The sequence below is a fragment of the Schistocerca cancellata genome, chromosome 5 (assembly GCF_023864275.1).
Source record: "Schistocerca cancellata isolate TAMUIC-IGC-003103 chromosome 5, iqSchCanc2.1, whole genome shotgun sequence".
In the NCBI taxonomy this organism is placed as follows: Eukaryota; Metazoa; Arthropoda; class Insecta; order Orthoptera; family Acrididae; genus Schistocerca; species Schistocerca cancellata.
Genome location: NC_064630.1, coordinates 463,728,267 through 463,743,508, shown reverse-complemented (window position 1 = coordinate 463,743,508; position 15,242 = coordinate 463,728,267). Strand labels below are relative to the sequence as shown.

The window sequence follows — 15,242 nt, the reverse complement described above, 5'->3', positions numbered from 1 at the left end:
CGTGCAGAGATGGCATTGATTGTTTCTTGCGGCTCACATACTTTACATGTGACCAGAATCTCTTAGGATTTTCTGTCAGGTTTCGAGACAAAGTTTAGTTGTGGAAACTGTTATAAGCATCTCTGCAACATTATTCATCTCTCCTGTTTGTAACAGTGTACGCAAGTTCCATGTTCCAAATTTAAGCGCCAATAAATCTATATTCCTATTTCCTAACACAGTTTGTCTACATAGGGACAATCCTGCATTCCTTGTTGAATTATTCGTAATAATAGATTTTTGCAAGGCTGGAATAGAAGGAAGAACCGATAGAGGTACTCAAAGTACACACACCGTCAGGTGGCTTGCGGTGTATGGATGTAGATGTAGATGTAATGGGATATCAACCCTGGGCTCAACCCCCAACCTGGAGGAGTGGGCTACCGCCGGTACAGCTCTAGACCTCATCAAAGCGCACAAACCCTCCTGCCCAGCACTGAAGATGCCTACGACATGACGGTATCCCCTGGAAGGGCTCCCCAATCAATTAATTCTTCTTATTTTCTTCAAATACACTGCTAATATTAGCTTGCACACTGCCAGAAAGCGGCATGGAGTGGTCACACGGCACTATGTCACGGATTGCACGGCCTCTCCCACTGGAGGTTCAAGTCCTCAATGTGTAAGTCTAGCGACCAATGACTTCAGCAGCTTGGTCCCTTAGGAATTCACACACTGCCACAAACATGGATGTCGACATCATTGCCCAGGACAACCGCAAACTGTTTCACGAAATTTTTCAACGGAAACTTCCATTTCTTTTTATTATGTCTTGTCAGTTTCCTCTCCAACACAGAAATATCTCATGTCCTATCTCATTCATCAAAATGGGATGTTCCCCACCATATTTGATAAATGTTCAGAGGGGGCCTTGTGTAATAGTTCCGATACTTATTTGTATGGATCGGAAGTTGCCGACTTGCTTACCTGAAGTATATTTCCCTCTCTATATTTTCTTTCTTTCTTTCATGGACTTCGTTTCCTGAGCTGTTTGGTCCATATTGTAGGGGGAAATCGTGCTTTTCTATGTCCAACAAGCTACCAATAACAGAAGTCACTTTTTGAAGATGTACATCTATTCTTACAACTCTTGCAGTCTGATATACAATTATCAGCAATTTCAATTTTGACAGTTACATCGACTCAGTATACACGAGAACATGGTTTGTCCAGTTCTTGTTAGCCGCAAGTGATATAAATTAATTTTATACTTTATCTGTTTGTACTCAATTTTGAACATTATTTGCACTGATGCAACTCTTCAGGCTTTCCCAACGATCTAATGACATCTTGGGTTGTCGGGTGTTCTGCCGGATATCAGCGTCGTACTTGCACGATATTTCGGTCACGTAGCTCGTGACCTTCATCAGGTGCGAGCTGAGACGGCTCCTCGAGTGGACCTGGTCCAGTATTTATGCCTATGGCCTTCCCCCTGCACCAACGGCTACAGGCGCTTCCTCTGTGGTCCGCGCCCATTCCCTGCGACCTGCTGGAGCGTTGCTGCTCCGTTTTCCGTCCGCTGCGGTTCTAGGTGTTCCCTCTGCGGTCCGCGCCCACCAAACCCGCTCCTGGGGGTTTCATCTACGGTCTGGGGTACCAAGCGTTCCCCCTGCGGTCCGCGCCCGCTCACCACGACCTGTTGGAGCGTTGCCGCTCCGTTTTTCGTTCACTGCGGCTCTGGATGTTCCCTCTGCGGTCCGCGCCCACCAGTCCCACTTCTGGGTGTTCCATCTTCGGTCTGGTGCGCCTAGCAGTCCGTCAGGGGCTCGTTTTCCATCTCCATGTCTCTGGTTCTTCTGTTTGTGTAGTGTTGCAGCTGGCCCCGTTGCTCCTTTAACAATTCCAGAGCCAGATCCCAGGCTCTGCTTAGCTGGTACCCTGTGTAACGGTTCATAAGATCGTCAGCCATTTTAATTTCTATCGATTCTCTTATAACACTGTCCCAAAATCTGGGTGTTTGTGCTAGAATCTTGGTATCCTCATACTTCATGGCATGATCTAGTTCTAGACAGTGTTCAGCAATGGCTGACTTAGTCACCTGTCTTAATCTAGTGTGCCTCTGATGTTCTTTGCACCTGATCTCCACAGTTCTTGTCGTCTGGCCAATTTAGGACATGCCACATTGACAAGGTATATTGTAAATCCCTGGTTTTCGTAACCCCAGGTCGTCTTTGACACTCCCCAGCAGTCCCCCGATCTTGTTGGATGGACAGAAAACACACTTGATATTGTGTTTACGGAGGATCCTACTGATTCTGGCAGAAATAGAGCCAGCATAGGGCAGATATGCCACCTTCTTTGCTTCATCTTGGTCTTCTACAGGAACCTGTGGTATAGTGGCTGGTTGGAGTGCCCTCTCAATTGTCTGACAAATTGAACACCCGACAACCCAAGATGTCATTATTTGCACTGTCTAAACATATTTCACTCTTAGTGTTCTGCACTATTATATGTGGAAGCAAGTAGCATATTAAAATTAATATTATTTCATCATTTGATTGATCTCTTGATTCTGTTAGTAAGATTAATTACACCTACATAATGGAAGAATCCATAAACACAAATAAAGAATTAGCCTATTGCCTTTGTAGAAATTACACATCATTTCAGTTATTCAAGCTAGGTACATATTATTTTAGAATATACTGTCAATGAAGATTAAAGACAATGTTGCACCTTTACAACTTCACAGTAACGATGCAGTGGAATGTACCTTTAAGGGCTTGACGCCATGTCACATCATGTCACGACACCATCACATCAGGGTGTATTCACACTGTCTGTCACGTCATGTCATTTCGCTTAGTTTATAGATTGTTCCACACCCACGAGTATCATCTCATCTTTTGGGTCGATGGAACGAAAGCTGAATCTCATCTAATCTAATAGGCCCAGTACCTAATCGTGAAAGTGAAGTTACGAGTTATCACAGTGACACAAAACGTCGGAGTATATGTATGAATTGAGGAACTAACAACGATAAAGTTTATTAATGCCCAAAGGACACTTCATAAGATGTATTCTTGATCAATTTTTTATGGTAAAGTGCTGAGAAGCGAAACAACATTTCAAAGCATCGGCATTTATTTGCTAGCGAAAATATGTACATACAAACACATCAAACAATATTTTTAAGGGAATAAATAGAACTTTTTTACCTCACCATTTATTATTTTTTCTTACGAAACTAACAATTTCCTGAATCACTGTGTTTTTCTGCTTTATTATAGCTGCTTTTTTCTCCTAAAATGTTATTTAATGAAAATCATTTCATCAACGTATTTGCTTATTTTGAAACCTAAATAACTTTTTGCTTTCAGATATCTGGCCTCGCTTGTGGAAGAACACTGAATGGGAAAGAATGGAGTCGAGATGGAACATTTGCTGTTTACCGCGAAAACAAATCACAATAACATAATAAAAAGGAACAAAATCCACTACTATGACATGAGTGAACGCAGCGAAAATAGATTAACTTCCGATGTTAGCAAACGATGAAGCCATCAAAAATTTCTTCCCAGAAACCTTGGCGCGACCCGACTTCTTGTGACGCGACGCTCCGTTGACGGCCAGTGTGAATGCAGCCATTAAAAGTGCATTGTGAAATTTTTGACTTGACGTGACGGCCATGTGGTTTGTTCTTTATAGATTTTCTTACGTTTTCTTTCCCTTTCAGTGCTGGATGGTACTAATTACGAAAATTGTCCAGAATGTGACATGGTTCATTGTGGAAGGATATATCTCAATCTCTTTTGGTCCATTCGCTTTCCTTTATTTATGGCAAATCTCTTGTCTTGAAAATGAATCAAGTAGAAATCTGGCTTCAGAAAATATAGCACGAAGAACAACGTGGCCTAAAAATACAGGTGACTGTGAATTGAGCAAACACCAAAATGGACTCTTTTACACACGCTCTGGAGCCATATCTTTGGATGCTGTGTTGTTTACAAGTTCATGGCTTAGTGCTTACTGTCAAAGAAGTATGCTTACGGTTTGTTTGTAAGAGTAGGGCGATTATGGATCACGATGTAATAAACGCATTTGTTGAAAATCTCTGTAATCATTTTAACTTAACTAATGAATCAGTAAAATGCAACGTACGTAAGCACAGTGAGAATTTACTTCGTGATGGTGACATGAGTTTTCCCCTTTATTATACAATGACGAACTTTAAAGAAAATGAGACAAACTGTGAACTGCCTACAGCCGCAATTTTGGAGAGCTCTGTTACTTCAGATTCCATAAGCGAGTCTGTTAGCAAGGAATTGAACCTGAAAGAGGCAAGTGACTTTGATATGGAGCCACTGTGCGCCCTTTTTATGTATCTCAATTATGTGAAAAAAGTCAGATCACAAGTGTCGATAGTTAGAATTAAGTCTCTTCATGTTTAAATTTTAAATAGCACACAAACTCTTGAATGTATTTAAAATTCGTACATGCAAAGCATGCATTTATTAGGAAACTTAAAATGTGTACTAATCGGATATATATGGGCTAGTATTAATAGTAACAACAAAATTTAAAAATAAAATGTTGTAGCTCAGCATATGTGCTTTTGGAAGTGATTTACTGACATTTATCAACTTTTACTTACAGCAGCTTACATCTCTGAAAGAAGCTAGCGCAACTTGGAAATTAAGAATAGAAAAATGTGAGATTCAGAGGAACCGCGTCGTCATTTATTTCCAGAAGGACTATGCCTTTAGAACAACCCTCAGAAACGTACTTCAGGCGCAGCATTTGTATGGCAGCTGTCAGAAGAGAAAGCAGGTATGCAGTGTTGGAGCCACAGAGATAGACCTTGTTAATCCATGGCACTTAAGTACGGTGGTACTTTAGTGTTTGTTTTCTTTATGTTGTATCCCGAACATCGTTTCTTTTTTTTTTATCGTTTCTCTAGTGTGTAGCATCTTTGCTCATACTTTCTTCAAACTATTACCAGTATAAAGAGCTGTCCTGCACACATTTTGGTAATTTTGTACAACATTTCTCATATTCGAATCAAAGAAAACATTAATAGTTATCAGTGACACAAAATATCAGTAAAGAGAAACCAGCAGCAAGTGAAATGCCGTGAAGGAATCAAATGGTCATCATAATAATTAGGGTATGGAAGCATGCTTCCAGACCCAGTTATTATTTTCTGTATTAACCTACTTACGTTTACTCCAACTGCTATTGAAGAGTATAGCTCATGTGATATGTGGTAATAAAACTGGTGGGGGATGGTCCAAAAACAGATGGATATATCCTTTAGTCCATGGCGCTGGAGGCTAAGCAGGGGTCTGCCGTTCCTCCTTGATCTTTTCTGGTTGATGATAGTGGGCCTCTGTTACATTGTCTTAGAGTTGTGCAGGAGTAGAAAAAAAAAAACATGGCACCTATCAAGCTAGTGGTTAAATTATTCTTTCATTATCCCCAGTTTGTTAAGTTTGTCGAAGTAGTTGTTGGCTGCCATATCGTCAGTGCAAGACTTCCTCCTTCCCGACCGAAATTCTTCCTTCACTCACCTTTCTGAGACACGAGGTGTTTCCAGTCAGTGGGGGTGAATATATGATTGGTATTTATGGTCCTAAGCTCCTTCTTTGATATGGCATCACACATGAGGTCACAGACTTCATAGAAATCATGTGACTTTTATGGAAGAGATGGTTTAGGAAAGCCCGAAGGGGTAATGGGATATGGGTTGTTCAGGTGTAGCTACGTCCTGTCTCGAAGTGATGCTGCCATCTTCTTTAGCACAGGCTACACACTGCATTCAACTGGGAGCGGAAGGCATTCATGCAGTTCTTCTGGATCGACAGATGCGTCCGATCCCATGCGTCGGCTTTGACCCGTGACGTAAGGGTGTTGTCGTGTGTGACATCATGACGGCATGGAGTTTGGTTTGTGAGTGTGGCGTGTTTGTACATGTCGTGTCGTGGTTTGCTGTGCTCTCTGGTGGTATGTTCAGGGTTTTCGTTTGTGTGGTGTAAAGCGTTTGCTCATTACCCAGAATTGTTTGAGGGTCGGCTGTGTTTCTAGTGGAATTCGTTTCAGTGAGTTAACGATTTTGTGTGAAGGTTAATTTAGTGTTGTTCGCTGTACATCGTGTGGTAATTTTAGTAAAATTAATCAGTTGTTTTTGTTCAGGAATGGATATGACGGATAAAATTAACAGTGCACAGGTCACGGGAAGTGTTCTATCCCAGTGTGTCACTGTGTATGTTGATATTGGTATTGGGAGATGTTTTAGAGCTATATAGGCCAAGGGGAAGTGTTTGATCCTAATTTATGGGATCGGGAGCTGCTGTTGAGCTATATACGTCAAGGGAAGTGTCTGATTCCAGATGATATTGTGTTTAGTGGCATTTGGGGAGTTTTTTTCGTCGTTTTGTGTGGTTTTGAATGAGGGTGGGTGTCTAAATTTGTTTATATTTAGTTTGCCCCACCTAAAGACACCCCATTTCCCACGTTTGCCCCGTTAGTGTCATTAGGCTTTTTGTGGGAAGTGTGTGTGTGTGTGTGTGTTTGTTTTTTGATGTATTTTCGTCCTCATAATGTGTACGTACCGACTTTATATGCGCCGTATTGGAATCGTGGTTTATGGTCGTTTTCACCATATTTGTGACGTCATGGGTCAAATTAGACGGGCGGGATCAGACGCTTCCGTATTTCCGTTCTTCCTCTAACTCTTCCTTGTCTTGTGAGGTTGTCTCGATGGGTGTCTCTTCGTCATGTGTCCACTGGCCAGCCTCCCCTTTGGGAAGGAGAGCAGGTGACTCAACATCCATGAGCATCATCGCAGCCTTCTGCATTTCTGCCGGGTGGGGAGGGGGGGCTGTGTCTGTCTGGGTGGCAGCATCCACCCTTGCCTTCTGTGTCACAGGGAACGTGATGGCGGGGACAGACATCTTCTTTTCAGCTCTCAGGTCATCCCGCAGCTGTTGCAACTGCCGGTGGACAGCTACAAGCTCATCCTTCATGGCAGTCCTTTCTGCCACCATTGTTGCTGCGAGGACATCCAGCACATCATCTGTGATGTCTTCTTATGGCAACGCAGCCCACTTCCACCTGTTGGGTTGGGTTTGGGGGGGGGGCATTGTGTTATTGCCTTTGACCGGCTGTGGGCACGTGGCAGCTCTCTTCTGCAGTTTCCAAGGCATTATGTAACTACAGCTGCATGAGTTAGCAGTGTAAGCACCGCTACAATTCAAGCATGTGGCAGCAGTACTTCTTGGCTTGTCATAGTCGCATGCGTCTTGCACATTCGGGCGATTCAAACACGTGACTGTACCCTTGTTTGACTTGTCAACATGCCACATTTTTTGGCAATTGTAGCATTGCTGCAATGCCTTCTTCTTCGTCTTCTTCTTGACAAAGCGATCATTCCTGATGGCTTGCATCAGAATTCGAGCACGGGAGCCAGCTTTCTCTCTTGCCTCGTCCAGACATTTCAGACGGCGAAGTCTGATGTAGGTGAGTGACAATATGACGCACTGCGGGTAGAGCAGCAGACTGCAGGGGTGGAGTGTGAGAGGCTGTAGCTTACCTTTATATACAAATATATAGGCCTACAAGTTGAATTGACCCCTCAGTTGACATCACCAAGGCTGTGCATATTCTGAATGAACTGTGTGATTATTTAGTGCATTATCATTGACAGGCATTTGATACTGCCAGTATAGCATAGCCAACTTCCTGTATGAGTGCTTATTGCCTGTGGTCCATGCCCTTTACAATATTATCTCTTTTGCATCTATGTGTTAGTTTTTGAACTGTAGGTTCTCATGACAGACTCATCTGAGGCATAACTTGAGGCCTAGGTTAGGTTGGAAGGTGGAAGTTTGCTTGTCAGTAGGCACAGCTAATAAATGTTAATGAGAAACTTATACATGACAGCATAGCCCAAAGTCAAGTTGAAATGCGACGTTGTGGTTGTGAGTTGGCAAAGTGGTATTGAACACTTCACTTAATCCAGATTGTACCTGTGTGGTTTTTCAACTGTCAACAGGATCAGTAGTCCATTATTCATTGTATGGTCTTTAGCTTGTGGTCAGAAGTATAAAAAAGCAACTTTTTTTTACTAACCACATTTTCCATTGTTTTGAGTATGAAAATGGCAGGTTAGTTGTAATGTAAAACTAACAGCCCAGAGAGAGAGAGCAGTGCTCAACCGTAAACTTGAGAGGTATGCAGTACAAACTGTGTGGCCATTCCGTACTTAGTTTTTTATGTTCTCCGTGCTGACATCCACATCTATGCTCCACATGTCACCTTACGATGTGTGGCAAAAGTGTACTTCCATTACAGTTATAATTTTTCTCCTTTTCCTGTTCTATTCATGAATGGTGTTGGAAAAGAATGACTGTCGGAAAACATCTTTATGAGCTGCCACAGGATGATGCAGAAAAGCTCTAAATACTGAATTCTGCCTTCCGAATTGTCGGACGTAAGATTGCTGTAACACACTATCAGGTCATTTCATGCCAAGTGGTCTAGAGGTTCGAGCAAGATGAACGCAGATTTTGCTGAAATTTTGTGTGGACATGAACACATGTACCCAATGAATATCAGTGAAGTTTTACTTTCGTCAGTATAATACTTTCACTGATATCCTACTTCCAGAGATATAGTCATTTGTTTGAATCCACATTGCAACTATTGAAAGTGCGCCACTGAATTTCCGGCAACTATGAGAAGTATCTCTGGTAATATTTTCTTGAAAGAAACTAAACTAAGACATCTTATACAATTTTTGCACTCAATTAAGTAAATAGCTTTTTATAACAAGAGGTGTAATTGCATGATAAATCTGAAACTTTGCTCATTCTAACTTACCAGTAAAAGTTTTTAGGATATAAAATTTCATTTTCCTGCTTTCTCGTAGTTTACAGATTGAGGGCAAAGTTGACATTTTTTTCTTAAAATGGCAAAAAGAGTCTTCTTCAAACTCTTTTAAACCATTTACATTTGAAAGACCATATTCTAAGCCACCTGAAAAATTAGACTTGGTGTTGCAGTGTGAGCATATCAGGTCCTAAAAACTGATAAGGTGGAGGTGCCTTTATGATGTGGCCATATTCTGCTGTTACTACTCAGATTAAATTTGACATCTTTTATTATGTTCTACAGTTGTTTAGTATTTTCTGGGGAAGGTTATATCAGAAGTCCTCATGACTAGGAATTGAAATTTAGTCAGAATAACCGGAAAAACTTGAAAAGGTGTGTCTCTTGTCACGACTCAGCATGACATTCTGGGTGATTATAATTACTCTGATGGTGTTCGGGGTCCTGCAGTGTGGGCTGTATACATCACAGGATGCTGAAACATCATGGGTATGTTCATTAATCAGTGCGCTCACGGAGTATGCTTAAAAAAAATTTAATATGACAAATAGTATTGAAATGATTTGGCAATGTGAGTACCTCAATAATACCGACTCTGAGCTAATAAAATTAATACTGGCAGTACTTGTACTACTACAGCTGCTGCCACTAATAGTGATAATGGTAATAACAGTAATGTAATAAGAATAATGATAAAAAGAATTCGCAGGTGTACAAGATAGATATTTTCTGATATGGGGAGTTCTGGGAAAAGGAAGTTCAGAGAGACTGCACCAGCTAAGAATACTGGGAATTTTGTTCTGATGGGAACAAGTGTTTCTACCATTCCCCCACCCCAGGGGGCTCAGCATTTTTTTTTGGTGAGTATGTGCTTCGTTACCACGGGGCCCCAGCCTTTCTAGCACTCCTCCCCTTTCTGTGCTGCATGTCTATCTTTCTGCTATTCTTTTCCCCTTCCTTGGGGACTGAGTCATAAGTCTACTTCTGGAAACCGAAGTTTTTGGTGAAACTTTGTATGGATTCATCCTGTCCACTCATCTTTCTTTCCCTGTCCCTCCATTTCTCACCCTTCCTCCATTTTGGCATATAAGGTATCTCTTTTTCCTTTTCTTCTTCTTCTTCTTCTTCTTCTTCTTCTTCTTCCTCTTCCTCTTCCTCCTCCTCCTCCTCCTACTGCAGTCCTAAAGACTGGCCCTTGCATTTTATGTGTGAAAGGTGGCCGTGTAACGCATAATTCCCAGTCCCAAGTTGACAAGTATGGCTCGTATGTACCCCCTGGTGAAGGTCAGACCAAGTGAGGGGTGATTGCCTGAGCTGGTAACTTCCTCTATGCTGACTGGCCCTCTCTGGAGTCTGTGAGGTGCAACTTAAGGTGTGGACAAGCACTTGGTGTGGACAAGCACCTAAGGCAGATGAGCCCCTCATGGGGAGGGTTCTCCAGCGGGAAGGAGTCCGCCATCCGAGACACTGCCAATCATAGGGGAGTTCTCCGCAATGAGTTCCTCATTTCAAAAATGTAAATGGGTTAAGATGAAAGAATTGACACCTCTCCAAGGTGCACCCTGATACCTCATGGTGTCATGCATGGATGATGGTGACAATTTCACGACAGATAATCCATTCAGAAGGGTGTGGATGCCATTGCCAGTCCTGCGAAGGCCTGTTCTCAGTTGCATAATGGGACCTTGTGTATGTAGCCGGACAGTGCTTTTCAAGCACAGAAACTTATTAATACAACACTTTACAGCTACCCTGTTAAAGTAGAGGCCCTGTGCATTCTAAATTCCTCCTGTGGTGTTGTATACACTTGACTGCACAATGGCCTGGCAGAGGCTGAAATTACAGCCTACCTGACTGACCAGGGAGTGATGGCATCATGGACAGTGTTCATAAAGTATTAGTGCCAAACTGCACTCCATTCCTCACATATGAGTATGTGATACTGCCATAAAACATTAGGGCTGGCTACAAAGCTGTTACTGTCAGACCATATATCCCGAATCCTATGTGTTGCTACACATGTCAGCACTAAAATGACACCCGTGAATCTTATGAAAATGCAGCCAAATACATAACTTGCGGCAGGGATGCTCATGAGGGTGAGTGTCCATCTCCTTCCTTGCACTCAATCAACTGCAAGGGTGACCATGCTGCTTTCTCTCATGACTGTCCAATCTATCTCAATTAGAGAGCCATTCAGGAGATCTGGGTGAAGGAAAAGTTTCCTACTCACGTTGCTCAGAAAATGTTGGTTCGCCACAATTCTTGTACACTACCCTCTGGCAATTATCATACAGGTGCTGCTGCACCCCGACATACGAAGGGCATGGCTATGAAGGCTTACAACTTCCAGTTTAGTGCCATGATTGTGTAATCGTCCAGCTCCGAGGTCAAACCCTCATCTTTACTAACAAACCTTTGCCTGCACCAGTGACATTACATGCCTTGCAAACAGAAGCACAGAAATCCAAAAAGGAGTACTCTCACGATGACTTTCTGTGCACATCCAGCCATCCGTCGTCTGGGTCTGCACCTGACAAATGGCAGGGTTCTAAGCAATGAAACAAGGGCAAACAATTTTTCCCTTCTCCACCTTGGCATTCTTCTTCATTGGTGTCACCATGAAATACCTTCACCTGGGCGACCTCCATTTCACTGGGACCCACCACCAACAACCAGTCTGCTGGCCAACTGAAGGCAAATACCAACACCTGCGTCGAACTAGAGGACCAGGATCCTCCGGCCTCTGAAGCGCATTGTTGTGCATGTTTGAATTCTGGCACTTGGCAGCTGCTAGAGTCATTGCCCCCCGTATTTGATACCTCTCGTGTCGTATCAGATAAGGTTATTCTCCAATTCACAGCATCACATCCAATAGGGTTGAATTACAGCTCCTCTTGTGATCATCCTTCCAGTTATTTTCTGACTCCAGGAAAGAAAATTACGCTTTCACCTCCCACACTTCACTTCAGCTGCCGGCTAACGGGAGAGTCATGTTGCTCTTTCGAGACGACGTCCATGATCACACTATTTCCTTGCACACCCAGCTTCAAGCTGTTGCTGTCCGTCTTTCCCTTCCCTGTTTTGCCTTCTCTCTTTGCAACGTCTACTCACCCTTGTCTTCTTCTGTCATCAGGGCAGACACTTTGCAACTTACTGCTCAACTTCCTCCTCCCATTTTGCTGCTTGGCGACTCCAGTGCCCACCAACCCATTTGGAGCACTCCACATCCCTGTCCGAGAGGCTCTCTCGTAGTAGATATCCTCAAACAGCCCAGTCTAATCTATTTGAACACAGGTACACCCACATTTCTTTCAGATTCCACACATTCCTTTCTCCAGTTAGTCCTAGATTGACATCCAGTGAAAATAATATAATTGCTAACATTGAACACTGGGGATGCCTTATACTGTCTGTCTCCATTGTGACTTATGGTGCCAGACATGATGCTTTGCTTTCAAGATGTCAGGTATGAACAAAATCAATGCACTTCCCTTGGCAAAAAATTTAGCCCGCTAATAAAAGTCTTTGCTAAAGTCTAAGAAGCACATAATAGCTGTCTCGTGTGCAACTATGGCAAGCTTCAGGTCATCTGTTGCCTTTATTAAGGCAGATATTGTGCTGTTATATTTACAGAGCACTGATTATTATTTGTTAAGTAGATTGTTCGTTGTTAGGTTGGACCATTGCTTTTCACAATATATATAAATGACCTAGTAGATAGTGTCGGAAGTTCCATGCGGCTTTTCGCAGATGATGCTGTAGTATACAGAGAAGTTGCAGCATTAGAAAATTGTAGCGAAATGCAGGAAGATCTGCAGCAGATAGGCACTTGGTGCAGGGAGTGTCAACTGACCCTTAACATAGACAAATGTAATGTATTGCGAATACATAGAAAGAAGGATCCTTTATTGTATGATTATATGATAGCGGAACAAACACTGGTAGCAGTTACTTCTGTAAAATATCTGGGAGTATTCGTGTGGAATGATTTGAAGTGGAATGATCATATAAAATTAATTGTTGGTAAGGCGGGTACCAGGTTGAGATTCATTGGGAGAGTCCTTAGAAAATGTAGTCCATCAACAAAGGAGGTGGCTTACAAAACACTCGTTCGACCTATACTTGAGTATTGCTCATCAGTGTGGGATCCGTACCAGATGGGGTTGACGGAGGAGATACAGAAGATCCAAAGAAGAGCGGGGTGTTTCGTCACAGGGTTATTTGGTAACCGTGATAGCGTTACGGAGATGTTTAACAAACTCAAGTGGCAGACTCTGCAAGAGAGGCGCTCCGTATCGCAGTGTAGCTTGCTCGCCAGGTTTCGAGAGGGTGCGTTTCTGGATGAGGTATCGAATATATTGCTTCACCCTACTTATACCTCCCGAGGAGATCACGAATGTAAAATTAGAGAGATTCGAGCGCGCACGGAGGCTTTCAGACAGTCATTCTTCCCGTGAACCATACGCGACTGGAATAGGAAAGGGAGGTAATGACAGTGGCACGTAAAGTGCCCACCACCACACACCATTGGGTGGCTTGCGGAGTATAAATGTAGATGTAGATGTAGGTAAGGCCTTGGACAGTGTGGGAAGAATGCAAATAGTTCGGTAATCGGAGGGTGCTGTGGCAACATCCTTTTCAGGTAGTGGCTTAACTAGTGTTTGTTTCTAGGGCTGAGGGGAAACACTGGTGTTAAAGAGTGGTTGAAGATATCTGTTATTGTGGGCAGTAGTGAGTCAGTAATAAGCTTCATCATTTGGACTGTAATGCCATCATGTCCGATGGATGCTGATCTGATACACATGACGGCTTTTACATCATTCTCGCATTTGGTAGGTTTTGGGGAAGTTCATAGCAGTATGTCTGATATTTTTAGGAACAGATTCATGTAAAAATTCATTTTGAGAGTGTATTTTCACTGTGTAATGCTGTTCACATGCTAGTTTAATTCCAGTTTAAAGTATAGTATATTTTGTGTTTACATAGTTTGTAGTTGATGTGAAAACATTGTCTTCAGGCCGCTATGTCATCCTCAGCTGAGGATGCGGATAGGAGGGATGTGTGGTCAGCACACCACTCTCCCGGCCGTTATGATGATTTTCTTTGACCAGAGCTGGTACTATTTGGTCAAGTAGCTTCTCAATTGGTATCATGAGGCTGAGTGCACCCCGAAAAATGGCAACAGCACGTGGCGGCCCAGGTGGTCACCCATCCAAGTGCCGGCCCGTCCGACGGTGCTTAACTTCGGTGATCTGACGGGAACCAGTGTATCCACTGTGGCAAGACCGTTGCCAGTTGATGTGAACTGATTGGTTTCGAGACTTGGCTGTTCACTAAAGCATGTCAAATCTAACACCTTTCAGCCATCTAATTTCCAAACTTATTTTATATGGCTACCATTTTTGGCAGTTTACCATGCCACCCTCAGGTCCCTGACTGACATGTGGGTTGAAGTGATCACCATAGCATGCAGAAATCTACAGATACTAGAATTTGAATGCTGGCCCCTGTTTTGACCAGAACCGAAGTGGAATCTTCCTACAAGTTGATCAGGGGTCTGAAGATGGCATAGTAAATTACTGAAACTGGTAGCCAGATAAAATAAGTTTGGAAATTAGATGGCTGAAAGGTGTTTGATTTGACATTCTAAAGTTAGAAGTGATCTCTTTTAGGCCTCTAAGATTACACTTCATACAAGGTACTTGAATTTTTTATAGGTATCATTATTTGCTGTAGAATATCACGAGGAAAATTGTACTACTGCCAAGATGATGTCACTGAGGGTGCTGGAATAACAGCAATAATGAACTGTTCCAGAACTTAGCACTTGTCCCTCCTTGGTGGCCAGTTAATGAACTTGCTGATCCTTGTGGATACATAAAGCTTATTAAAGTATCCTTCTGCTCAGCAAAAGCTTCATGGATATTTTCCAATCCACCACTCTTTTTCATAAATGTGTCCCGGCTGGAGGACTGATCTGTTTCGCTTCTGCAGTGAGAGCATTAATGACATAAAATTTGCTTTCATCGGCAAAGAAGAAATTGAATGAAATAGTGTTACAAGGAAAGTGGTTTTATCATGGGCATACTTTAGCAGGAACTAGATAATATCATGATTTTTTACCAGTTGATGAAACAACAATGCAAGCCAGCAGTTTCCCTAATGATTCATCTTTTCTTGCGAAAGCTAGTGACAGTAATGAAGGAGATTTATTAACATCTGACCTTCAGCCAGTACAGTATGCTGCATGCATTTATGAAAAAGACTGGTGAATTGGAAATATGTGATACTTCCACAGAGGGATGCTTTAATAAACTTTAAGCACCCACATTGAGGAGTGACAAGTACCGGGTCCTGAAACAATATATTAC

The 15,242-nt window shown here is 42.6% G+C and overlaps 1 protein-coding gene and 1 pseudogene across 2 annotated transcripts in view; one reads left to right on the top strand and one right to left on the bottom strand.

Annotated features, from left to right (window-relative positions):
* The first annotated feature begins 4,009 nt into the window (after positions 1-4,009).
* The window catches only part of LOC126188173 (DALR anticodon-binding domain-containing protein 3), a 91,404-nt gene continuing 80,171 nt past the window's right edge, over positions 4,010-15,242 (top strand). Inside the window, exons 1-2 of one of the 2 annotated variants that reach the window (XM_049929688.1) lie at positions 4,010-4,319; positions 4,639-4,809. In XM_049929688.1, the coding sequence (XP_049785645.1) occupies positions 4,056-4,319; positions 4,639-4,809 (435 nt within the window). In that variant the 5' untranslated portion in view covers positions 4,010-4,055. Of the gene's footprint in view, positions 4,320-4,635; positions 4,810-15,242 lie in introns of both variants that reach the window. The other variant, XM_049929687.1, reaches the window with a different exon arrangement.
* Positions 14,048-14,164, bottom strand: LOC126189883 (5S ribosomal RNA; annotated as a pseudogene).